The sequence below is a fragment of the Sciurus vulgaris genome (assembly GCF_902686455.1).
Source record: "Sciurus vulgaris genome assembly, chromosome: X".
Taxonomy (NCBI): domain Eukaryota; kingdom Metazoa; phylum Chordata; class Mammalia; order Rodentia; family Sciuridae; genus Sciurus; species Sciurus vulgaris.
Genome location: NC_136471.1, coordinates 14,034,354 through 14,060,443, shown reverse-complemented (window position 1 = coordinate 14,060,443; position 26,090 = coordinate 14,034,354). Strand labels below are relative to the sequence as shown.

Below are 26,090 nucleotides of genomic sequence, written 5' to 3'. Positions count from 1 at the left end.
AACACATGCTGCATGATCTCACTTATATGTAGAACCTAAAAATGCTGACCTAGTAGAAACAGAGAGTAGAATGATGGTTTCCAATGGATAGGGGTCAGGTGGGCTGGGGAGATGTTGTTTAAAGGGTATGAAACTGCCTGGTGTGGTGGCGCATGACTGTAATTCCAGCAACTTGGGAGGCTGAGACAGGAGGATTCCAAGTTTGAGGCCAGCCACAGCAAGTAAGACCTTAGTAAGGTCTTAAGTAAGACCTTGTCTCAAAATAAAAAGCAAAAGTGGTTGGGGTTGGGAGGAGAGGTGAGTAGGAGGAGAGGGAGAAGATCTAGAATGAACTCTGTGGTTCTGGTATCAAAGGTATTAGTATGAACTGAACTGAATTCATACACTGATTCACACTGGTACCTTTGATTCTGGTTCAACGTATATGCATATGTACACACACATATAAACTGATATAGTTTTTTGTGTATGTCTCTATATATTTCCTAGTTCTGTTCACTGAGAAGGCATAGAACCAACTTTAGCTCAGCAGTAATGAGTACAACAAGCATCTAAATTTAACTTTCTAAATACTATTTGCAAATAAAAGGAACCAATGTTCCCTAAAGAAAAGTCTGAATCTAGGGCTGAGGCAGAAAAATACAAAACCAACCTATCTGGAACAGTATGTAGTACTAGAAAACAAAGAAATCTTAAAAAATTTATGAGGATATGCTGGAAGGACCATGGTACTCCCAATGGCCAAATATGGGTCAATTTGATAAGCATAACAAATGATAGCAATAAAGTTTAAAGAAAAAAATAACTGATTTAGCAGCAGAACCATATTTTCAAATGAAATTCTACAAAGCACCTCCCAAAACATTATTTGAATCAAGTTATCAAAGTTAACATCATCAGTAAGAAGATATATTGACAACATGTGTCCCATAACAGGATATAATAAAAAGGTCATAACATGACTTCTGTAGTGTTTATACCAAAAATGCATAGCCTGAATCTACTAATAAGTAGATGTTAAACTAGCCCAAGTGAATAGGCATTCTACAAACTAAATTAAATGGCCAGTACTCTTCGAAAATGTTAAAATCATGAAGACAAAGACAGGAACTGGTCTAAATTACAGAAGCCTAAGGAGACATAATAACTTAAATGAAGGGGTGATTTTGGGGGAAAAAAAAAAGGGTTACAAAAAGATACTAATGGAAGCTGATTATAGTGTTTAGACTAGTTAATAATTATGTGCTAATTAATATCAAATTGTTGACTTTGATAACTATGTTGTGAGGTTGTCTGAAGTAGTAACAGTTGACAAAGCTGGGCAGAATGTGTGAGTTTTTTGTTGTGCAACTTTTTAAAGTCTGAAGTAATTCTAAGAAAGTAAAAAAAATTTTTTTTAAATCTTACTGTATAGAACACAGAACAGGACATCAAATTCTGGTCCATATAACTGACAATGATTTGCATACTTCAGCTGTTTCACCTTCATGAATGCCAAGTTTGTTATGCATAAAATAAGTGACTTAAACTAAATTCATGGATCCTAAATTCTGAGGAACCTTTAGGACAGGGCAGGGGAGCTGAACAAGTAAATGGCCTGGCCCTATCAACATTCTTCATTCAGTGCAATCCTGCTTCTGTCTGATTTATGTGTGTAATTTCACATGAGGATTTGGTTACTAAAAAAAGTAATTTGAAATACTACTCAGCATAAAAGGGAACCAATTATTAATACATGAAGCTCAAAAACATACTAAGTGAAACAAGCCAGACACAAAAATATATATGATTCCATTTATATCAAGCCCCAGAACAATGCAAAACTAATGTGCATATTATTATTTTTATTATTATTAGATATTATATATTAGATCTATATCTACAGGTTCTATATCATATAAAAATATTAATATGTATGCTAGAGTAATATAAAGCAGTTTACTTGTTTGGGGGAGGGATAGAGGACACTGGGAAAGCACCCATGGGAAATTTCAGGGGAAATGGGAATGTCTATTTTTATATTGGGGTAATAGTTACACTGATGTATACATTTGTCAAAACCATAAACATTTAATGGGTAAACTTTATTGTACTTAATTTATTCTTCAATAAAATTAATTTAAAAATTAACCTCAAATCTCTTACATCTAATGGAACACCTGGTTTCTGATTCACTAAACAGACAAACCTCTGCTTCATTAGGTGCAAATTTTAGTAGCAGAAAAGCAAAAGAAACATAACAAGGGGGAATAAAACCATGACAAAAAAGAAAAAAAAAACATGACAAAGCTGAGCCAATGCTGGATTAAATAGTCATTAAATTAAAAATATTTTATCACATACCTTATAGAAGAAATACTGTACAAGATGTGCTATTCTCACATAGTATAGATGTCCGTGAGCCAATAATAGTTTCTTTAAATGTTTAAACTTGGGAACAGAATAATCACTGTTCCTGGCTGCTTGGCGACCTTCTTTGCCTTTAATACCTAAAAACAGAATACCTCTCTAGAGTGAGTACTTTATAGAATAAGCAATCTCCTGATATATTTTCACATTTTTGAGTTGTTTAAATGTTATAGATCAATTGTATAGTTTATCTTTGCTTTTTCTACCAAAAAGGGCTTTCTTTAACTGCGATACCAAGAGTTACCAAATAAAAGTATAACTAAGTTTAATTGGTAATTAGCCATTTGTAACACAATATGGAACAATCATTTTAATGGTTACAAGGCCAAGAATTATCTAAAGGAAAAAAGTCCACCTGAAAATTATTTTTAAGACACTCAGTAAGTGCTTAATTGTGCATGACATTAAACTACGTGCTATATATTAAGGTGACTCAAAAACCTGGGTGTTGCTATGTGGTTTAGGTGCTCAATGAGAACATGAAATCCTTTCATGAAATACTGAGAAACTGCCCAAGGATTCAATAACCTCAAGAACCTTTAGACCATTTCTATATTGGATAATCAATGAACAGAACTTAGAGTTCCATGCTAAGTATGTCTACTTCCAAATAGGAAGAGGAATTTGTGAAACTAAACTGCAGTATAATAATTCTCAAGATACTAATTACACTTGTACCCCAGACCCATTGCTTAAAAAAAAAATAAAATACATGTCAATGCTCTATGCTAATTGTAAAGCAGCTAGTTAGGAGTTAAGTCTTGAACAAAAGTCCCCCAACACGTGGTATAATCTCAGAGCTTAAGAGCTGGGTCCTTTTATTTTAAACCCATACACTGATCAGTTCAGCATATAAGCAATCATCAAGGATTTAAAAAGCAACAAGTTAGTGAAAAAAATTTTGCAACAAAAAATAGGAACGTGTAAGTAAGCACAGTATTCTACCCCACCGATTCAAGGACTCAGAACTGCTGGTTGACCCACAGGTACAGAAGTGAATTGGAAGGAGCTGAGAAAGACAACAGGACTGACAATGCGGCTCTTAACAGGACACATGGAGAGGCCGGAGTGGGAAGGACAGGGCATGAACTGGGGAAGTAGCTCCAGCTTGGGAGGGGTGGAGGGGGTTCGAGGGACTCTGAGAACAAAGACCCCCCCCAATGAAGAGTTTGACAGATTTATTGTTAGTGGTGTTATATTTTATAGGAAATAAAATTTTGCTCTTTTTATCTCTTGAAGAAAAAAAAATTAAAAAGGCCAGGGTGTTAGGTTTGTTGCCTAAGAGCAGCCTGACAAGGGAAAAAATAGTATAGGTGGTAGAAAAGCTGTTGTTACGTGTCATCACATAAATTCAACAATATAACCCAAACCACCCATAAATAGTACTACATGGAAAATGAGCCAAACAATGATCATTTTTTTGGCTTCCAAAAGTCAATAATCTCAGAAGATATAGTGCAGTGACATAAACAGAGTGTCCGGTCAGGGATAGGAAATCAATAAAATTTCATGCATGCTGTCAAACTGAGAGCTAAACAATCAACTGTGTTGCTGATAGGTTTGGGAAATTCAATTTACTTGGCTAATATAAAAATATCCTCTAACTTTGTTTTGCCACCCTCCCAGTGGAGGTAGGACCTTGGATGGTCATGATCAGATGAGGCCCTTCATTCTATTAATGATTTTTATTCTCAGATTCGAGATGAACAATTGAAACAATCTTTCTAGAATATAAGAAGATTGCACCTAAAAGCAATACTGATACCATCTCATTAGATGTTTCTTACCTATGCCCACATGGGATTCCAAGATCATACTAACATCGTTGGCACCATCACCAATGGACAGTGTTATTGGGCTGCCTTTTAAATTCTTCACCATTCTGACAATCTAAACAATTTCAAGAGATACAGAAAAAGTCAAAGCAGATGTGAGACTGGACTGTATTAGAGGTCTTAATGCTTCATTCACACTTGCAAATGGAGGCTTTGCTAACAGAAAGGTAGTTTGTGCGCACATGTGCGCGTGCGAACACACGTCTTCAATTCCCACATGCAGAAGAACATAGTCATTCAAAATGTAACACTGGCACCCACTTGGTTTTAGTTCTGTGCATGCATGGGTTCTCAGAAACTTTTGCCTTCTGTGCAGATTAGATGTTCCTTTTTTTGCCATTACTTCATTTGTCTTTTCAGATCATGTGTGACAATGGAGGTCAGAAAGCTGATTTAGAGTAACTTATACAGGGCCAGCAGAACAAAAATGGAAAGTTGGAGAACAATGCTATGGTTACTTCTTACTCTCTCTTTGCTGACACTCGTACCTCTCCTAGAAGCACCCCAACACTTATTCCTAGGAATTTATGTAAAATTCTTGTACCCATCTAGCTGCCAACTGAACTTCACTAAATTTTCCATTATCCCATAGGGTTTGCCCTCGTCCCCCGATAGAAAGCTACATTTTAAAAGGGGCATCTTTTTTTAAATATATTTTTTAGTTGTCAAGGGATCTTTTATTTTATTTATTTATATGTGGTGCTGAGTATCAAACCCAGGGCTTCACACATGTCAAGCAAGTGCTCTACCACTGAGCCACAACTCTAGTCCCTAAAAGAGGCATCTCAAAGGAGGTGAGATTTGCAGAAATGTGCCCAAGATACACAGTACAGTCTGTCACTATTCCCTGAGTATCTCTTCTAACTGTGAAAATGATACTGTGTAATTCAGTGCTGCTTTCATGGATGGCATTGAATAAAATGTTCATCCCCAGTGTTACAACACTTCTGTTCTTCTATTATGGGCTGCTCTAAAACGTTCTCCTAGTGGTTACTTGTGGAAAGTGTCCTGGGTAAGCAGCTGCCCTACCACTCTATGTTTTTGATAATCACTACTTATTAAGTCAATTCACAAAGCCCCTTGGAAGTTAGCAGTTTTAAAATGCTTAAATAATTCAGTAACTAAATAATGCTTTGCAAAAATTCTGTATTCACAATTGTTCTGATCAGTTAACATAAATAAAATCCATTTCAACATAACTAACATGATTATAAATAATTTATTTGAGGCTAAGGCACCCCACAGTCTTTAAAGAAAATTCAGTCAGGTTTCAGTTGTACCGAATAGCACAACCTCCCCCCATATATTCAATTCCATTTAACACAAAAACTATGTGACCTACGATGCCAACTTTTCCCCAAACCCTCCTCTCAGAATGGTTCTTCTTAAAATCTTTTTGAAAGACTGTTAGAAATAACCTGTAAGTGAAAGTGTCAAGGATAAAATTTAAAAAAAACCTAAATTTGTTTTTGATGGGCTACAATAATGGTTAACTAATTGGCACCTTTTACACTATGTACAGCAATGATTTGCATCTCAGGGATTGAAAACTGTAGCCAGGGAAGGTCTCCAAAAGGGCAATAAAATTATAAAGGATGACAGTCTTTGCATGAGAATACAGATTAGATTAAAAGATTAAAATTCGTCCTTGTGGAATGATAAAAGGATATGTGGTCACAGACTGTAAAATCTGGAAGGATTTAATTAGGTACACATGGAGTTTTTCACTGATTTCCAGGTCACTCAGATTAAGAGCTTCTCTTCAAATCTCTATCAAAGCTTTCACAAAAATTATTTTACCAAACATCTATTTATTCATCAACCATAAGTACATGCAATACATTGTTCAAAGCAGTGAACTAAGATACAAAAAAGATACAAGGCCCAGTCACATACCTTAACAAGAATATATTTAAGAAGCAGAGATTTGTTCATGAATACAAGTATACTAGGTAACCAGATTAATAAAACTAAAAAATGAAATATAGTATCCATGCAAGAATACATGACATTGTCATTGAAGCTGTTCACGTAAGAAGGCCTACCATGTGAAAATGGAGAGGATACTATATGCCAAAATGACTGAGCATTATTTTATAGAATCCAGAGTGGTTTGAATCATGAAGTATTAATAAGATTTACATGGATGGGGAAGAAGGAAGTTTGCAGAGAAAAGGAAAGGCACATTGAAATGCATACAACCAGGTAGGTATAGTATATGCTCAGAAAATAGATCTGGTATGACCAGATCAATAAGTTTTCATATAGGGAGTATGGATAGATGTACATGGAGCCAGATCACTGGGAGTGATATTATGAAAGTGGCAGCAGGTTACAGGAGGAAGTGAAGGAAAGAAAAACTATGGGCAAAGAGATATGTTAGGTGGCTAGTTACAAGTAGAGTTTAATGAGCTGTTAAAGGTCTGGCCTTGAAAGGTAATACAAAGGAATGAGTAGATGGTAAAAAGAATGCACTAGGAAATGGAATTTGGTAACTGATATCATGGAAGAGTAAAGCCTGGGGGAAATCAACACAGATTTCAAGGTTCTGAGTCTAGAAATTTGGAAGAACAGTGAATTCAATCATAGAGATAAAAAATACCAAGCAAAATGATGGCTGGGCTATAGAGAAGTCAGAGAGTGAAAATGATACATCTCCAAGAAGATGGGTTTGGTAAGCAGGTGGAAGAAATAAAGTAGAATCCCAAAGATCTGAAAGATCTGGACTACAGACATTAAAAGTGTTTGAAAAAAAGAGTATATGATAGAAGAAGCAGTGTTTTGACAAGATTAATTCGGGGAGCACAAAGGGAAAGACTGAAGGGAAAGGGTGAAAGCAAGAAGACTAGTGAGGAGACAAAATCCAATAGTCTATGTGTAAAGTCCTGAGGGTTTGGACTAGGCTGGCAGTAAATGGTTTCAAAAGATGGCATGAAAAACAGAACTACAAAAAAATGTATGTAGAATCAACAGAACATGATGACTATACATGGAGGGAGAAGAGAAGATCCAAGGTAGTTTTGAGTCTTAGGAAGTAAAAGAAAAATGGCACTGGTAAAAGGAAAAGGAAAAACAAACTGATCTGAAAAAGAATATCATAAGATCTGTCTTAGACACCAGAGTTTAATGTGATAGTAGGAAATCCATATAGAGCTGTCTAGCAGACAACTAGAAATAGGAAAGTTAAAATCAAGAAAAAGTTAGGGCCAGAGATATATCAATGGGAGTCAGAGAAGTGTTAATCCAGAAAGAGTTCATATACTAAAAAGCAGAGGAAAACTTCTTAGAAAAAAAGTGATAATCAGGGAGAATATAGAGGATAAAATAAACAAAGGATACTAGGTTAACCAAAAAGGGAAAAAGTGTCAGGACTATGGACCATCACAGAAATCAAGGAAGGAGAATTTTGAGAAGGATGTAACTGATAGTATTAACTGCAGTGAAGAAATGAGGAAGAGAACTAACACAGCACAAGGAACTGGGCCAGGTTTGCCAGTAAGCAAGTAAATAAAGTAATAAGAGCAGAAGAAGCCGAGCACATGCTTGTGATCTCAGTAGCTAGGGAGGCTGAAGCCAGCGGATCCCAAGTTCAAAGCCAGCCTTAGTAACTTAGTAAGGCCTAAGCAACTTAGCAAGACCCTGTCTCAGAATAAAAAATAGAAAATGGCTGGGGATGTGGCTCAGTGGTTGAGCACCCCTGGTACCAAAAAAGAGCAAAAGAAACAGAATATATGAAGCTAATGTCACAGGGGGCAAGAAGCAGTAGAATGGAGGCAGCGTTCAAGTCCAGCAAAGTTTAAATCAATTTGGGGGAAGAATCCTTCTTGATTTTGACCACAAAAAGGAAAAAGTTAAGGTTGAAAAAATTAGATGATATTAGTGAAACGATTTAAAAGTAAATCTGCTTAATTAGCAACAAATTAAGAGTAAACCAAACATTTACACATAAGTGTACAGAGAAACCCGGAATGGAACATTATTATCCACAGTTACCTGGGCTTTCTGTAATGGTGCCATACGGCAACACAGCACTGCAGTGCACTTCATACAAATTTGTAGGAAAATGCTTTTGTAATTGTTTGAACTAGAATCTTGACTAGAATTTAGTATGAGTGACAATGTGGAGCCATCAATGATTAATCCGTATTCTTGATGTTCTGTCCATGCTCTGAAAAAGAAAAACAATGTTGTTTTTGAAATTATCATACCTTTGCATTTAGGATACTGATTTTTTTAAACACAGAAGGGAGGGTCCCAGATGAGATGAGTCATCAATCTGGTTCCTTGACCTATTCATTGTAAAGAACTGATTGCCTCTAATAATGGCACAACAGTGACTTTAAGTAACACCTTAGAGACCTACGTTGCTCATATAATTTTAAGTTCTGAAAAGTACAAAAATAAAAGTTTCACAATCTGCCTCTAGGAAATTTGAGATGAATTTTTAGGAATTACAGATGAATTGAACTAGTATAACATGATATTAGTTCTGACATGAATATAAATTATCAGTGAATTTGACACTCCTTAAAGACAGAGAAAAAACAAAAAGGCTTTGGGGTAGAGAAATCATAAAAGACTTTTCTCTAATATATTTTCCTGAATGACAAAACCTATGCATAAAACATGGCTTCTCAAATATGACAGAGCATCTAAAAGACATGATTCTCATTAAAGAATGTAATAATATAAAAATATTTCTTTTCTTTTTTTTTTTTTTTTTTTTGGGGTGCTGGGGATCGAACCCAGCCAGGGCCTTGTGCTTACAAGGCAAGCACTCTACCGACTGAGCTATCTCCCCAGCCCCCAAAAATATTTCTTAAATAAGTATCAAGTTATATTACTTTATTTATTGGTTATCAATCCTAGCCTTCCCATTAGAATCATTGGTGTGACTTTAAAAAGTTGCCCATGCCTGAGGCCCATCCTCAGAGCAAATAAATCAGAATACCTTGGTCCAGGCTTGATCATGTTTTAAAAGCCCTCTAGTTTGCTCTCATGTGTGGCCAGGATAAGAGGTATTTTAAGTGCCAGGAAAAACAAGGTATAACAAGGTGTCAAGTTTTTAAGAAAACTATATGGGGGCTGGGCATAGTGGTACATACTTAAAGCTATATGGGAGGCTAAGATAGGAGGATTTTAAGTTTGAGGCAAGCCTCAGTAACTTAATAAGACCCTGCCCCAAAATGCAAAATAGAAAGTGCTGGGTATGTAGCTCAGTGGTAAAGCATCCCTGGGTTCCAGAAAGAAAGGAAGGAAGGAAGAAAACTATATGGGGGAAATTTACAACTGAGAAAATCCTACCAATTACATTTTTCTTTTTTTGCAATTACAGGAACAAAACAGTAGTTATTCATTTTTTGTTCAGGGAATTGGGCACCCTTTGAGAATCACTATAGTGAAGTGATTCTAAAGGAGTAGATACAGAAAGATCTCAATTACAGATTCCGTTGTCTAATGCTACTCAAAAAGCTTAATGCACATGCTGGTGGACTTGCAAATTGATGCAGCCACTCTGGAAAGCAGTATGGAGATTCCTCAGAAAACTTGGAATAGAACCACCATTTGACCCAGCTATCCCACTCCTCGGTTTATACCCAAAGTACTTAAAATCAGCATACTACAGTGATGCAGCCACATCAATGTTCATAGTTTGCTCAATTCATAATAGCTAGATTGTGGAACCAACCAAGATGCCCTTCAATTGATGAATGGATAAAGAAACTGTGGTATATATACACAATAGAGTATTACTCAGTCATAAAGAAGAATAAAATTATGGCATTTGATGGTAAATGAAGTTGGAAAACATGCTAAATGAAACAGGCCAAGCCCCAAAAAACCAAAGGCCAAATGTTTTCTCCAATAAGTGGATGACAATACATAATGAGAGGGGGTGGGGGTGGGGGGGAGAGAAGAATGAAGGAACTTTGAATGGTGTAGAGGAAAATGAGGTGGGAGGGGGTGGGGGAAGGAAAGATAGTAGAATGAGACAGATAGTATTACCCTATGTATATGTATGATTACATGAATGGTGTGAATCTACATTGTAAACAACCATAGAAATGAAAAGTTGTACCCCATTTGTGTACAATGAATCAAAATGCAGTCTGCAAAAATTTTTTAAAAATTTAAATAAAAAAAGCTTAATGTACAAAGGAAATCATCTGGGGATCCAGTTAAAACACAGATTCTGATTTAGTAACTCTGAGGTGAGGTCTGAAATTTGCATTTCTAACAAGCTGCCTGGTGACAACATAGCTGCTGTTCTATGGACCTTATTCCGAACAGTGAAAGCCAAATACACCCCATCATTCCCTTTCCATATTTCTTTGCTGTACACTGCTAACACTATATTTTGTACTTATCCCTCTTTGGCTTAATAATTTTGTGAACATAGTTTATACACTAAACAGGCATCAATCATGTGTTTGCTCACTTGACAAGAGCTGTCTTACTAGGCAGAAAATAGCAGCTCAATAATCAAAGAATATTTGTAAACACCAACTATAAGCTGGCTATATGGAGGAATACAGAATTACTGACTAGTCTTTTCTTGGAGAACAGAAAATCTGGTTGGGAGTGAAAGATGTCTACATAGGAGAACATATAAAATCAAACAAGATAATAAATAGTTAATGCCTAACTCTTGGGAAAATAAATACAGGAAAGAACAGTGAACCTCTTTGTGAGGTATGATATTTAAAGTAGAACTTGCAGGCAGGGAACAAAGAGTTGAAGGGAGAAAATATACATTGGGATGCACTGGGAAAACAAATTAAAGGTATCTTGAGGCTTTGGTATGACCTGAATCTCAGTAATGGAGAACCACTAAAAGGTTTCAAAGTAGGATTATGATGTGTACTGTGGTTTACTTGAAGACTACTCATCTGGTAGAGGGGCTTAAGGGATTCCACATGTGAGTGCCAGATCTCTGATGTGAGCACTAGTGGTGACAATGGGAATCTGAACGAGGCTTGGGAGCTGATGTGAACTGGCTGACCTTAAACATGTGATTCTTCTGCTTTAGCTTTCTAAATCCTTGGGATTATAGGTGTGTGCCACAAAACCTAACCATTTCTGTGAACTAGAAGGGGCAAAGGAACAAAGGTAATTCTGGATCTGAATGAAGCCTATGTAACTGGGAGCAAGACCATGCCCAATCCCAAACAGAAGCAAGAGGGAATAAGCTGAAATAGTGATGTGTTAAGTTTTTGATAATGCCTAGCTTTTACAAAAGCACCACAGAGCCAGATGTGGTGGCACTTGCCTGTAATCCCAGTGTTTCAGGAGGCTGAGGCAAGAGGATCTCAAGTTTGAGGCCAGTCTCAGCAATAGCAATACCATGTCTCAAAATAAAAAAAGGAGTGGGGAGATAGCTCAGCATTAAAGTGCCCATGGGGTCAATCACCAGTACAAAAAACAAATAAACAAACCTCCTCCCCCCAAAACACAAAAGCATCAAATAGTTGCTAAACAGAGATATGGACTAACTGTCCTTTCAAAATTCATATATTGAAACTCTACTGTCAAAGTAATGGTATTTGGAGATGGGAGCATTTGAAAGGTGATTAGGTTTAGAGAAAGTCATTAACCTATTGTAGGGCCCTGGCGATGGCATTAGTAACTGTTATGGATTGAATTGTGTCCTCGAAATTCTTATGTTGAAGACTATAACCCCAAATGCGATGACATGAGAAGACGGGGCCTTGGGGATATAACTGGGTTCAGATGAACTGATGAGTGAGGATCCCAGGATGGGATTACAAACAAGAGACACTAATACTCTCGGCTACAAGTGGACACAGAGAAGGCAGACATCTGCAAGCCAGGAAGACAGCCCTCACCAGAACCCAACCATTCTGGTACTCTGGTCTTGGTCTTTCAGTCTCTAGACCTGTGAGAAAAAAAAAATTTCTGTTGTTTAAGCCACCCAGTCTATAGTACTGCTATGGCAGTCCAAGTAGAATAAGACAAATGGACAAGTAAAATGCATGTAATTTGGACTGACTTTTATTTTTTTTTGGTTAACTGGAGATGGAACCAAGGGGAACTTAACTCCTGAGCCATATACCCAGTCCTTTTTATTTTTTGAGACAGGGTCTTGCTATGTTGCTTAGGGCCTCACTAAATTGCTGAGGCTGATCCTTCTGCCCAGTATCCTGAGTTGCTGGGATTATAGGCATGCACCATAGCACCTGGCTTTGGATTGACTTTGTAAGTACCATTTGGTTAAAGAAAGGAAACATTTCTCAGAGGCAATTTAATAAAAATATGCTTATTCTTACCTAAATAACAGAACAACTGTTTTAATATTGTCCATAGCCTTAAAATATGGCCCATTCAGTTTTAAGTTTAAAAATGAAAGAGGAGGACAGAGATATAGCATTGCTGTTAAAAACATGGGCTCTGGAAAGACTTGCTCAATCCCTTATTAGCTGTATGATCTGAAGCAAGTCACTTCATCTTGCTGAGCCCCAGTTTCCCCATCCATAAAAGGAAGAAGACAAGATTGCCTAACTGGGTTGTTAATGAAGGTTAAATGAGAATAATCATAAAAGCACTTAATATTGTTCCTAGAATACGAAGTGTGCTCAAGAAATGGAAAGTAATATTGCCTAAGGTACTCTGTAGTTAGTGCAAGTGATCTCGTGGCATTCCAGAAAAGGAATTCAATTTGCTTATGGTCAAGATAAAGTCAAGTCATTAGTTTATATGAAGACAAGACTAGGTCAATAGGAAGTATAGATGACACATCCCTGGGCATTGAATTATTGTTGGATCATTGGCTTGCTTTGAGGTTCTATAAGTTCTTCTTATGTAATTAGTTGAAAGCAGAGTGAAAGTGGCCATATTAACAAGTTTTTGGTTCTATCTGGAGTACTGGGACATGAGAGTCCACATCAGAAATAGCTCTAGGATCTCAAAATGCATTGAAACTGTAATAGAAATAGATTTTATTACATACCCAGAACCTAAGTATTTAGAAGTTTAACTATTTTTAAGATTTCTGAAAAATTAAAAACAGAACTGCCATATGATTCAGCAATCCCACTACTGGATACGTATACAAAAGAAATGAAATCAGTATGTCTATTAGAGACATCTGCACTCATTCACTGCAACACTATTCCTAACAGCCAAGAAATGAAAACAACCTAAGTGTCCTCCAACTGATGAATGAACAAAGAAACTGTGAGACATATATAACATGGAATACTATTTGGCTATAAAAAGAATAGAATCCTATCATTATGACAACATGAATGGAACTGGAGATCATTATGATGTGAAAAATAACAAATGAGTGAAATAAGCCAGAAATACAAGTACAGCATGATCTTGCTCATATGTGAAATCTAAAATGCTGATCTCATAAGAAGGTAAGATCAGACTGGTGGTTACTGGAGGCTAGGGAGAGTAGGTAGTGGGAGGGATAAAGAAAAGATCAATGAGTTCTAAGTTACAATTAGACAGGATAAAGAAATTCTGATGTCCTACTGTACTGCAGGGTGATTACTGATAACAATAATGTATTGTATATTTCAAAAAACTAGAAGGATTTTGAGTTCTTACCATTAAGAAATGCTGTTTGAGGAGATTTAAACATTACAGAATGTATACATGCAGAACATGTATATAAAGAACCATCACATGGAAAAGTTATTCCACTAATTTGTACAATTTTATGTTTTTTAATGTATCAGCTAAAATAAATTTAATTTAAACAAGAAATTGAGGTTATTTTCTGCTGGGTGTGGTGGCACACGCTTGTAATCCCAGCAGCTTGGGAGGCCCAGGCAGGAGGATTGCAAGTTCAAAGCCAGCCTCAGAAACTTAGCAAGGCCCTACACAACTCAGCAAGACTGTCTCTAAAAAAAATTTAAAAAGGATGTGGCTCAGTAGTTAAGTGCCTCTGGGTCCAATCTGTGGTATCCCCCCCAAAACCCTGAGATAATTTTCTAAACATTGAGAAATATAGTTTTCTTTTAAATTAAAAAAGAGAGGTGTAAAGTATCAAATAATCTCAAATGTGCTATTAGATAAGCCCTCAGGGAAGGTTTTAACTTAAAAAGAAAAAAATATCAGAGAATGATAAATTATAGAAAATAGAGCCTTCTGCAAAGGAGCTGTTATTTACACCTGTACCAATGTTTAAATATAAGAAATTGATGTACTTTCTTACTTTTTAAGGCTTCTGGTACTTTTAGGAAATTCATGCAGCAACTTCTTCCGATATTCTATCAATAATTCATGTAATCGATCTTCTTTCCTTTCACTTTCTTCAATAGTTTTTGTGGTCAGTTCTAAGAGCTCAGTGCCAGTTTGGAAAAGGCGGCAGGCATAGCATGTGGATTTGGCTGTCTCCATCTTGTCCCCAGTAAGCACCCAGACTTTCAGGCCAGCTGCATGCAGAGCTTCAATGGTTTCTGCAGCTTGATCTTGCAGCCTGGGAACACAAGGAAGCCTTGTTATCCTCTGCAATACCTGACAGGAATTCTACGAGAAGGCTTGCTAAAGAGAACATTTTTTTACAATTCACTACGATTCTAGAGTTGTGACAACTTGTCACAGTTGGTTTTCTTATATACCCTTTACTCCTGAGAGTGTTGTCTCTTGGCATAGTTTTACTTATTAAAGTGAATTTCAAACAATGAAGTCCAGAAAAGATTTATGATATCTCTTGAGGTAAAAGGTATCCAATGGCAAGATTGAGAACCATCACTTAGAAAATCACCATATATTTGTATTCATTGTTAATCTCAATATCTTATATATCACCATACAAATTCTTAACATGGCTCAAAATGGAAAGGGCCAAACATTCTAATCAAATATAGAAATGAAGTTTGTGAATCCCTATCCTTGTGGAACTTTTAAGATTAGAATTACTAAATGAGAATTTTGAAATATAACTCTGAATGAAAAATGATACTTTTCTGGGATATCCTCCTGCCTTTTTTCCTTATTTTGTCTGGCTTCTGCGTATGTGAGAAAACATTCAACTCTTGACTTTTTGAGTCTGGCTTATTTTGTTCAGCATGATGTTCTCCAGTTCCTCCCATTTACCAGCAAATGCCATAATTTCATTCTTCTACATGGCTAAGTAAAACACCACATTTCCTTTACCCTTTCATCTGTTGATGGGCACCTGGTTTGGTTTGATAACTTGACTTGTAAACTGTGCTGCTATAAACACTGATGTGCCTGTATCAATATAGTATGCTTGTTTTAGTTCTTTTGGATAAAATACTAAAATACTAAAGAGTGAGATAGCTGGGTAATATGGTGGTTCTAGTCCATGAAAACAGAAGGGAGATCATTGAAGTAGAGAAAGGAGATTGAGAGGGAAAGAGGTGGGATGGGAAAAGGAAGCAAGTGGAGAATGAAATTGAAAAACTTATGCTATGCATATATATGAATACACTACAGTGAAGTTCACATTTAGATATATCTATAAAGTACTAATTAAAAAACTATAAATAACTAGAAGGAAGACCAGTAGAGGAAGGAAAATAGGGGAAAGGAGGAGGAGAGGGAAAGGGCAAGCACTGGGGACCAGACTGGAACAAATTATATTCCATGAATGTATGCCTATGTCAAAATGAACCCCAATATTATGTATAACTATAATGCACTAATAAAAACATAAAAAGAAATTATGCTTTTGAGTTCCTTTTGTTATAGAATAATAATGAAATTCATTATAATTTTGTTACCTTTCAATGGGGCTGAATATGTTTGTAACTTTTTGTTGGTTAAGTCTCATAATTTGCATTTATAATTCTTAGAAAACTCCTAAAATATTAAGAATCTAACATTTATTCTTTCAAGAAGATCAATGACAGAGTCCTACAATTGTGTCTGACAGAGTTCAGCCTGTATATTTAAAGGATATTATTTTAAAGTATGCAAAAGTATATTCTGGTCTGTTAAACCAGGTTAGATCAAGCACTTGTGTTGTTCACTCTACCTTGGATTTTCATTCTGTTCACCTCTGTCAAAATCTTACCCATTCTTCCAGGCATCAGCTCCATTGATGGCTCTAGCACCACTGTTTACACATAACAGTCTACTTTATAAATATATGCATAAATAAGTGGTTGGCTTAGTAAATATTCAAAAGACTTTAGTGATAACTGGTTCCTTTTTCTAAGTTACATGTATTTAACTTAAAAACCATTTCTACAAACAGTTCAAAACAGTTCAAAAGTATAATTTTTCGTACTTGTTAAAAATAAATGAATCTATAAGCCCATTTAGACAACAAAATTAAATCAGAGATTTCAAAATGTGAATAAATTACTAATTTGGGGCAGATGCCACCCTAAATGACTGGTCATTAAAACAACAAAGAGTTATCATTTCTAGTTACTTGTCTTCCACTGCAGTGGCTCCAATTAAATTCATGTTTGTCTCAATATCATCAAAAACCTTTTCCATTTTTTCTTCTCTATCTTGTAAAGCCATTTTTGCCTCTATGAGCTGTCTGTTAATTATTTCATAATCATCTGGAGCAATTTCTTTGAAGGCCACACAGAGTGTCCGATACCCATCCTAGAAGCAAAGTAGAAGACTTAGAGTTATACCCATAATAGTTAAACACACACACACACCCTCTTTAAATACTCTTGCTTTACCCATGTGTACAAAAGAGAAATTCTGACACATTTAGTTTAAAAAAATGAACAGACTGCAACTGAAAAAGGTAACATCGTTAGGTTTCAAGTAAACAAAACAGTGTTTCTAACAAAGATTCTTGAAAAGTTCACAAGGCTGCAAATTCTGATCAAATGTTACTTCAAGATAATAGTTTATATTAAAATAAATATTAAATCTGCCAATACAAAAATACACAATGAAAATAGAAGTTCATTTAAACATCCACTTATTTATATTTTTGTGGTACTAGGGATTAAACCTAGGTACACTCTACCACTGAGCCATATCCCTTATCCTTTTTTTTTTAATTGTTATTTTGAGGCAGGGTTACATTAAAATGCCAAAGTAGACCTCAAACTTGAGCTCTTCCACTTTGGCTGGCCCAGAGGCTGGAATTATAGGTGTACACCCCCACGCCCATCTAAAACATCCATTTAAATACTAATCCCATAAACATTTCCAGCATTTCTCTATTTCCTTATTGAGGGGAGGGATGTAGGCTCACCATTGCATTACGTTCCACGTGGGCTTTAGTTAACTCAATTTCATGGTTCTGCACCCTGGGAAAAACTGCTGAATCTGCTCCTTTACAAAAAAGAAGTATGTCTCCTAAAATAAAGAACCAAAGTACTCAACTTAGAATTTTAAGACTGGCATTGAGATTTTAATAAGAGAACTGTTAAGGTGACCTTTCCCACCCAGCTGCTATGTATTCCAAGCCTGCCTTTCAACACTTACCCAAACGAAATTAGACATCTTGAGCTTTAGTCTGTCAGGAGAAAAATTCACCACCTCTCTAGACCATTATGGACACAATAAAGAAGCCAGAGTTTACAACATGCACCTGTGTTAAAATACATTTCCTCCCAGTGAATCATGGAGAACCACATTTATATCAAGGAGAGACACTAGGATTCTTTGTGAAAATGTAGTCATTGATGGCCTAGAGTGCACACAAGGCATCTATGGACGTCAAGAACCAAACTCAAGCTAAAACAGGCTGAAATTATGAATAAGCTATAGAAAGTTAGCTTTTGAAACAATGGCTTGACAGCTTTGTACAATGCTAATGCTTGTATAAGTACAACGTTAGATCACTTCATGCACCTGGGAAAAATTCACAGTTGAACACTAAAAGAAACTTAATCCTTATAAGGCAGATAGTTGAGTTCAACAAATTAAAAAGTACAGCTTTGAGGAAAACAACCTTTGTAGACCACTTTTCCAGAAATTCCATCATCTGCAGTAGAACATATATGTAGATGTGCACACAAAAGAACAGTATCTCAAATGTTAAATATGCTTTTCATTTTTTCCTCACACATCCAAAGTGTATTTAAAAATCATGACAAAAAATTAAAAATAGTCATATAACAAATCCCATGGCCATACATTAAAATCAATTTAATATGTTTGCAGTCATACCATAAGTATGAGGAAAAGTGTCTCCATCCTTTCATTCTTACAAGAATTTGGAAGAGATTTATTGTTAAAGTATATTACTGGGAAATAAAACAAGGATATTTTGAAAACAAACCTGGCCAAAGACACGTGTACACATATACACACACACACACACACACACACAACTGTGAGCCTGTGAATGAGTCAGAAGTGCTACCCATGGACCTTTCAGAATTTAAGCAAAAGACAAATCACCATGGTGCCTCTCAAAGACATGGAAGAAATGGGACGATGGGAGGAACTGGTTCCTCTGCAAAGGGCAAGCTATACTCCATTAAAGAGCCTTCAGCTCTGGAATGAAACCAGTATGCCCTTTCCCAGAAATCTGACTGAATCATCTCTAACTCACCTACTTCCAGGGAGCAACAGGGGAACTAGGAAGGTAAGGGAGATTACAGCAGTAGCTCTTTACACTCTAGACTGAGCTGTTGTCTCCAGTAAAATTACTATACCATAACTTTACTGGTGACCACAATAATGAGTATGGTTTAAGCACCCAGGAAATATTCAGCTGAGCACTAAGTGAGTTCTCTGAACATATTCAAGTTGAGTACACTGAACCATAAGTCATCCTTTCAGTCCCTGTCTGAACAGCCAGGGCAAAAGAATTCAGTTTCATTTCCAAGAAAATGCATTTACTATCATACCAGGGGTTCTGCCATTGACAATTTGACAAATGGAACATGTTTCCCAATAAATACATGAAAGCATATTTATTAACGCCACCACTTTGTGAGATTTTAGCAAAACCTACAGTACTACCTGCAATGTTTAGATTTTTAGAAATAGTTGATGAACATATAAACCTACAAATGGAAAAAGTCAGTTTTTTTAAAGAGGTATACCTCCTCGAGTCTTCACAATTACACTCATACGTCGACGGATGGAATCAAAGTTTAAAGTGTGAAGAAGTTCATACCTTTAAAAGGACAGAAATGAAAGAAGTAAAATACCTGGGCCACGTTGAGAAAAATACAACACAACAGAAACATCTAAAGATATTTAAAAATCTTAAATGAACAGATAGTTGTGCTCTTTGGGTTAGGTAGTTGGTTGTATGCACAACTGGTACTTTCCCTCTTTTTAAAAAAAATTTCTCTGCACAAAGAACCTGCTGTCAGAGGCTAGCTGAGTTGGTGGGGTACTTATATCCTTCCACTATATTACTTAAAATAGTAAGGAGAGTATCTACAGGAATGGAGAACAAAAAGCAGTCCCACCAAGTTATATCTGGAAGGGTCTAGAAATAGTTCCACTCTTCTAACTACTTTACTATGTTCTATGTGTACCTCCTATGGCCAGACACAGTGCTATGTGTTGGGGAACAAAGGTGAATCTTCCTGAGGCCCATCCCTCCAGAAGTTCATCACATTCTAATGGAGAAAAGGTTAAGATACAACTACTCTCCCAGTCTATCAAATAGTGCAATAAAGGCACTTACAAGGGAGAGATAAAACTATAGATAAAAAGCCTTTGGAAGGAAGGCTTTCTGAAAGAGGTGCCTGAGCTGGGTTCTACAAGAATGATATGGTGAAGAAGAGGGACAGGGCATTCTGATTAGAGGTAAGATCACATGCAAAGGCACAGCAGGGACTTTAAGGTTTTCCATCACACAGAAAACTCACTGACAGGCGAACAGCAAGAAATGAAGCAAGAAAGGTAAGCAGGAGCTGAAAACAACTTTGTGGGCTCTTTCAGAAACGGCGTTTTAACCTAAGAGCAATAGGAAGTTAATGAAGGACTTAAAGAGTGGGTATTAAGAGATTGATCAGATTTGTGTATGGATGGCTGAACTGTTAATCAGATGTAAGGATACAGAAAAGTTAAAAAAAAAAAAGGTAATTATCAGAAAAGGCATGAGGGAATATTTTCTTGAAAATAAACAACTTAAGAGCTGGGGTTGTGGCTCAGTGGTGACACGCCAGCATGTGTGAGGCCCTGGGTTCAATCTTCAGCACCACATAAAAATAAAGGTATTATGTCCATCTGCAACAAATATATGTATATTAAAAAAGAAAATAAACTTAGATACATGTATTTAACATAAAAATGTTTACTATATAGCTTGTTTTTGGTGGGGGTGAGTGGATTGATTTTTATTTTTTCAGGTGGGGAAGGGGGCTGTGTTTTAAGACATCTGTGTGTAGCATTTCATTTGATGTTGACCAGAGAGGGGCAATGTTATGGACTGACTAGAATCTGGATGGTCACCATGACTCCAGGTTGGGCAGTCAGACCACAGAGTCATCCTCTGGGCTGCTGAGCATCCCAGCTCAAGGAGGAATATTACTCAAGTGCCTTCACATGTATTATAGGTTTCTAATATGAATCTCATGGGATCCTCAGGGCCAGAATGGAAGTCAAGTAAGATAATTACATTTCAAGTTCAAATGAAAGAATTCAAATTAAACACTGAGTCTATTTAAAATCTGCCATTAAGCCAAGGTAGCTTGGGGTTTCTGTAGCAAAGAAAAAGAAAAGAAAAGAAATACTAAGATACTGTTGCATCAGGGTACTTGCCCTTAGGCTAACACCTGAATATCTAAGAACAAGGCAAAGGTTCTGTCAAACACCAAAGCTGCTCTGGTATTTGGAATTGCTGGGTTCGCAATCTCAGAGTGATGGCTTGGGCTCTGGATGGCAGGTTTCATACACATTCTCTGATTTTTCTTGTAGCGTATCTTAGAGAACTGAAATGGCATCTAAATTTCAGCAACAGTCCAGGAAAACTCTCATTCTGGCTACTGGACCCATATGTGAACCAAATTGGAACTTCTGCTGCAAATCCCAGTTTCCTTTGCAGCCCTTGCTAAATCCATTTAAAGTTGACTGGGGTTGGGAATGACAGACATCAGACACAGAGCTACTTACTCTTCTATTTCTTTTCTTTGGTTCTCTAGTCTCAGATGTCCATTCCAATTTCCTAAAAATGTGAACCCGTACCTATCAAAAACAAAAAAGGACCTCTGTATGTCTCCAAAGAACAATTAATTTCCCCTAGCAATGGAATTATTCATCCTCGTTAATTCTTCTTTCTTATATAATCTCAATCTATAACTGTACTTCTCTTTCCTGGATCAGTTGATAAAATGAAGCAAGTCAAAGCCCAGTCACAATTATTATAACCAAGGGAAAGACAATCTGTAATTCCAATTCTGCAGCTAACACATTAAGTGACCTTTTAAGTCACTTAATCATCTTGAGCCTCATGGGTAAAACTGGACTGTCAGTTATCAAATGTTGTCAAATTTGCTGGAAGCACTTCAAAAATAGCATGTGTTGTACAAAAAGTGGTCACTGTTACTTGATTTGCAAAATATAACATGAAAATTCAGACTCGTGGCTGGCATGAATAAATAATAGGGCAAGTTTCTATTTGGACTTAATTGGTTATATTTGGGAATTTTTACAAACTTTCAGATAACAGTGTGGCTTTTTTAAATAACAGAAGAGGTACATAATATGGTTATTCAAGCAAATGGAAAAAACTCAAATGAACTTTGGTCTTTCTGTGATTTCACCTTCTCAGGAGAAGTAAAGGAATGCTTACTTTTTAGCTCCTTTCACCAAAGCTATTTCATCTGGTGAGGAGGAGATATAGGTTAATTCAGCTGATTCTGTAGCTCCATCAACAGCATCATTTGTTTTAATTTCTACAGTATGGCATAAACACAAGGCACGCAGAAAGAGTTCTTCTCGATTCTGTGGAAAAGCAACAGAAAAATAACTGCATTATTTTGACTTTGATCACTAGGTAACTAGGCACTGAACACAGAAAAGATATTAATGTGAGAGAATTTTATAACTTCTAGCAAACTGAGTAGCAGAAATTATAAATTCCTAGTACTCAAATGAGCTATATATCCCCTTAACTGCAAACAGAATTTGTGGTCTTTAGCCAGTATCTCTAGAGGCTGCATGAACACATTCAGTTTATTGTAGTACCAGCTATAACAAGCCACTGGCTTCTTCATGGCCTAAAAGGAATCCACAGTCTAGCAATACCTCAGGTATAGGGAGACTCTGGTTCATTTAATGTGTAGATACTCCTGGAACTTAAATGATTTGAAGAGACATCATTCATTGAAGGACCTTGTATTTTAAAAAATTATAATCACATCAGTAGGCAAATGAAACTTTTACTTAAATGCCACTTCTCATAATTCTCTCTACTTATAATCTCTACTAATTTATAAATTCTAGTGGTATTAGTAAAACAAGAAATGGCAAAGCCAAAAGAAAAAACAAATGGTTATTCAAAAATTTACATATCTGCCTACTGGAAAATTCTCTATTTCTACTATGCAGGGATAGAAATGCTTACATAGACTGAATTTTCAGGTAAAAATGGTAATGCAGAAAATGTCACCTTATCTGCTTTGTCAAAATATGTTAAAGGTCCATCAGTCTGAGATAATCCATCAACTTCCTGAGTTACACCTTTATATTTGTGCCCATCTATGCAGCATTCAATGAATTCCATACTATTTTCAGTAAGTGTTCCAGTCTTATCTGTAAATACATAATCCACCTGAAAAGAAGGACACAAACATATGTTTCTTTAGTGTGACAATTTTTTTAAGGTACTGGGGATTGAACCCAGGACCTCCCACAAGCTAGACAAGTGCTCCATCTCTGAGCTATATCCTTAGCTCATGAATTTTTAGTTAACTAAAAATTATTAGATTTTAGTTAATAATTTTTAGTTATTAAAATTTCATATCAATAGAAAAATGTTCATATACTTAAGAAATCACCTCTTCTAAGACTTCAAATCAAATGTTAGGAATTACAAAGGCAATACTAGCAAACAAATGAGGAATGAATGTTTTTAAAGACACTGAAATAGCAACAATATATCTAAAGTAGACCTACTTCAATGTAGATCACTAGGAAGGAAAACTATAACTTTCTTATCAAACTAAAACCCCTTCAATTTAACTCCTTAACATAACCTGGTTTATTGTATAGAATAAACATTAAAAAGTCAATTTTCCAATAAGAGACCCAGAATAGCCAAAGCAATCCTTATCAAGAAGAGTGAAGCAGGAGGCATCACAATACCAGCCCTTAAACTATACAACAGAGCCACAGTAACAAAAACAACATGGTATTGGCACCAAAATAGAAACACAGACTGTAATGGTACAGAATAGAAGACACAGAGACAATCCCACACACAGTTATCTCATACTTGACAAAGGTGCCAAAAACATTCACTGGAGAAAAGATAATCTATTCAACGAATGGTGCTGGGAAAATTAGAAATCTACATGTAACAAAATGAAATTAAACCTCTATTTCTCACCCCGTACAAAAATCAACTCAAAGTGGATCAAAGACTTAGGTACTAGAACCTGTGCCTAATAGAAGGAAAAGTAGGTCTGAATCATCATTATGTTGGCTTAGGACCTGACTTCCTTAACAAGACTCCTAAAGAACAAGAATGGGAAAAAATCTTTACCACAGGCATCGCAGAGCACTAATCTCCAGGATATATAAAGAACTCAAAAAACACCAAAAAACCCAAATAACCCAATCAATAAATAGGCTAAGGAACTGAACAGACACTTCACAGAAGAAGAAATACAACTGATCAACAAAAATATGAAAAAATATTCATCTCATGCAATTAGGGAAATGGAAATCAATACTACTCTAAGATTTCATCTCACTTTAGTCAGAGAGGCAATCATCAAGAATGCAATTTTAAGTGTTCCCGAGGCTGTGGGGGGAAAAAGGTACTCTCATACATTGTTGATGGGACTGCAGATTGGTGCAGCCACTCTGGAAAGCAGTATGGAGATTCCTAAGAAAACTTGGAATGGAACCACCATTTGACCCAGCTCACTCCTCAGTTTATACCCAAAGGACTTAAAATCAGCATACTACTGTGACACAGCCAAATCAATGTTTATAGTAGCTCAATTCACAATAGCTAAACTATGGAACCAACCTAGATGCCCTTCAACAGGTGAATGGATGAAGAAAATGTGACACATACACCCAATGGAATATTACTCAGCCTTAAAGAAGAATGAAATTATGGCAAATGCAGGTACATGGATGGAATTGGAGAATATCATGCTAAGTGAAATAAGCCAATCCCAAAAAACCAAACCCCAAATGTTTTCTCTGATAAGTGGATGCTAATCTATAGTGGGGGGTGGGTAGGGGAGAATGAAGGAATTTTGGATTATGTAGAGGGGAGTAAGGGGAGGGTTTGGGCAGTGGGTACAGGAAGGACAGTAGAATGAGCTGTATAACTGTATGAAAAAAAATTAAATAGTCAATTTTCCAAGGGAGAAACAAGAATATACTAATATACTGAACATTTATTACACACACACACACACACACACACACACATTCTCTCTCTCTCTTTCTCTATGGGCTGGCATGTAAATAATCCACTGGAAAAAATTTAATAGAAACCTAAAATTAACTAGATATAACAAAATAAAATAAAAACTGATGGAGTTTTTTTCCCTCTGAAAAGTAAAATTTTATGTAAAAATACTGAAGTACAATGGATTCTATCATATAATGACCATAAGAACCACTGAATAAAGAACAAATAGAAATGTTAAGTTACCTAATTAGGAGACACAATAGGTCAATAGTGATCAAAAATACAACTGCATTTCTTTCTACATAGTATGCACATTTTTCAGACACTTCTCATAAGTTTCCAGATATATAAAAATTTATACAAAACATTTTATAATAATAGGTTCATGTATAACATAAGCATATTTTAATAAATGGGAAAAATCAGCTATGAAATAAATTTTCCATTACAATGGACTATTTTAAGCACTTCCATTTTATCTCAGATTTATCTCATCTATTTGTAACATCCGGCTTTGGAAACCCACAATTTTATCCTCCTTTTTGGCAATTTATGCTTAAATAGTTAAAATTATGGGCTGACAGGAACAACCATAAGCACAAGATTAACGTTTTTATTATGTAAGGGAGAAAGAGATGAACTCCACCAATAGTTGCTTTCTAATTATTTTTCAAAGCTTTTCACAGTTGTGGCACTGGTACAAATAAAGCATTCCAATCCTCACTTTTTTCCTGTTAGCCAGCCAAGTTTGAATTCTCTCTTTAAATTAATCCAAGTATTATTATTCGTGTACCATTTAGATTTTCCAGTTCAAATGAAATTCTTTAGAGCTTTTTTCTGATTCAAATTATTAACTTTCATTTTCCCCTGATGGTTGTGCTGGGTTGTTTCCCATTCTGCACGTGAATGAGCATTAACCCATTCAAAATTTCTTATTAGTGTCAAAGGTAATAGCTTCAAAATATACAATTTCTTCACCTACATAATAGTTTGGGTAATAAAGGTCTGAAAACATTGACAATGACAAGTAGAGGCAAATAAACTACACCAGAATACAACAATGATCAAACTAGTACATGTGTTACATGTACTTGGACGGCTTGTTAAAACTCAGGAGTGTTGGGCTCTATTCTCCAGTTACCGATTTAATAGGTCTGAGGTGGGGCTAGATAATTTGCACTCCTAAATTCCTAGGTGATATTCATATTATTGGTTCTAAGATCAGAGTTAACATACCCAGTGCCCCATTTTATGTCATATACTCTGAGAGAAGGCAGAGGGAGACTAGATATGATTCATATCAAAAACATATTCTCGCCAGGCTTGGTGGTGCACGTCAGTAATTCCAGGGGCTCAGGAGGTTGAGG

General features: G+C 36.1%; 1 protein-coding gene across 10 annotated transcripts in view; it reads right to left on the bottom strand.

Moving 5' to 3' along the window:
* The window catches only part of ATP11C (ATPase phospholipid transporting 11C (ATP11C blood group)), a 205,513-nt gene that overhangs the window by 40,095 nt on the left and 139,328 nt on the right, over positions 1-26,090 (bottom strand). For all 10 annotated transcript variants that reach the window (XM_079124796.1, XM_079124795.1, XM_079124797.1 and 7 more), the window contains 10 exons: positions 22,741-22,902; positions 21,922-22,073; positions 21,243-21,314; positions 19,217-19,290; positions 17,413-17,516; positions 16,621-16,802; positions 14,431-14,694; positions 8,238-8,412; positions 4,197-4,299; positions 2,344-2,489 (listed from right to left, as the gene is read on the bottom strand). In XM_079124796.1, coding sequence (XP_078980922.1) covers positions 2,344-2,489; positions 4,197-4,299; positions 8,238-8,412; positions 14,431-14,694; positions 16,621-16,802; positions 17,413-17,516; positions 19,217-19,290; positions 21,243-21,314; positions 21,922-22,073; positions 22,741-22,902 — 1,434 coding nt within the window. The remainder of the gene's footprint in view (positions 1-2,343; positions 2,490-4,196; positions 4,300-8,237; positions 8,413-14,430; positions 14,695-16,620; positions 16,803-17,412; positions 17,517-19,216; positions 19,291-21,242; positions 21,315-21,921; positions 22,074-22,740; positions 22,903-26,090) is intronic.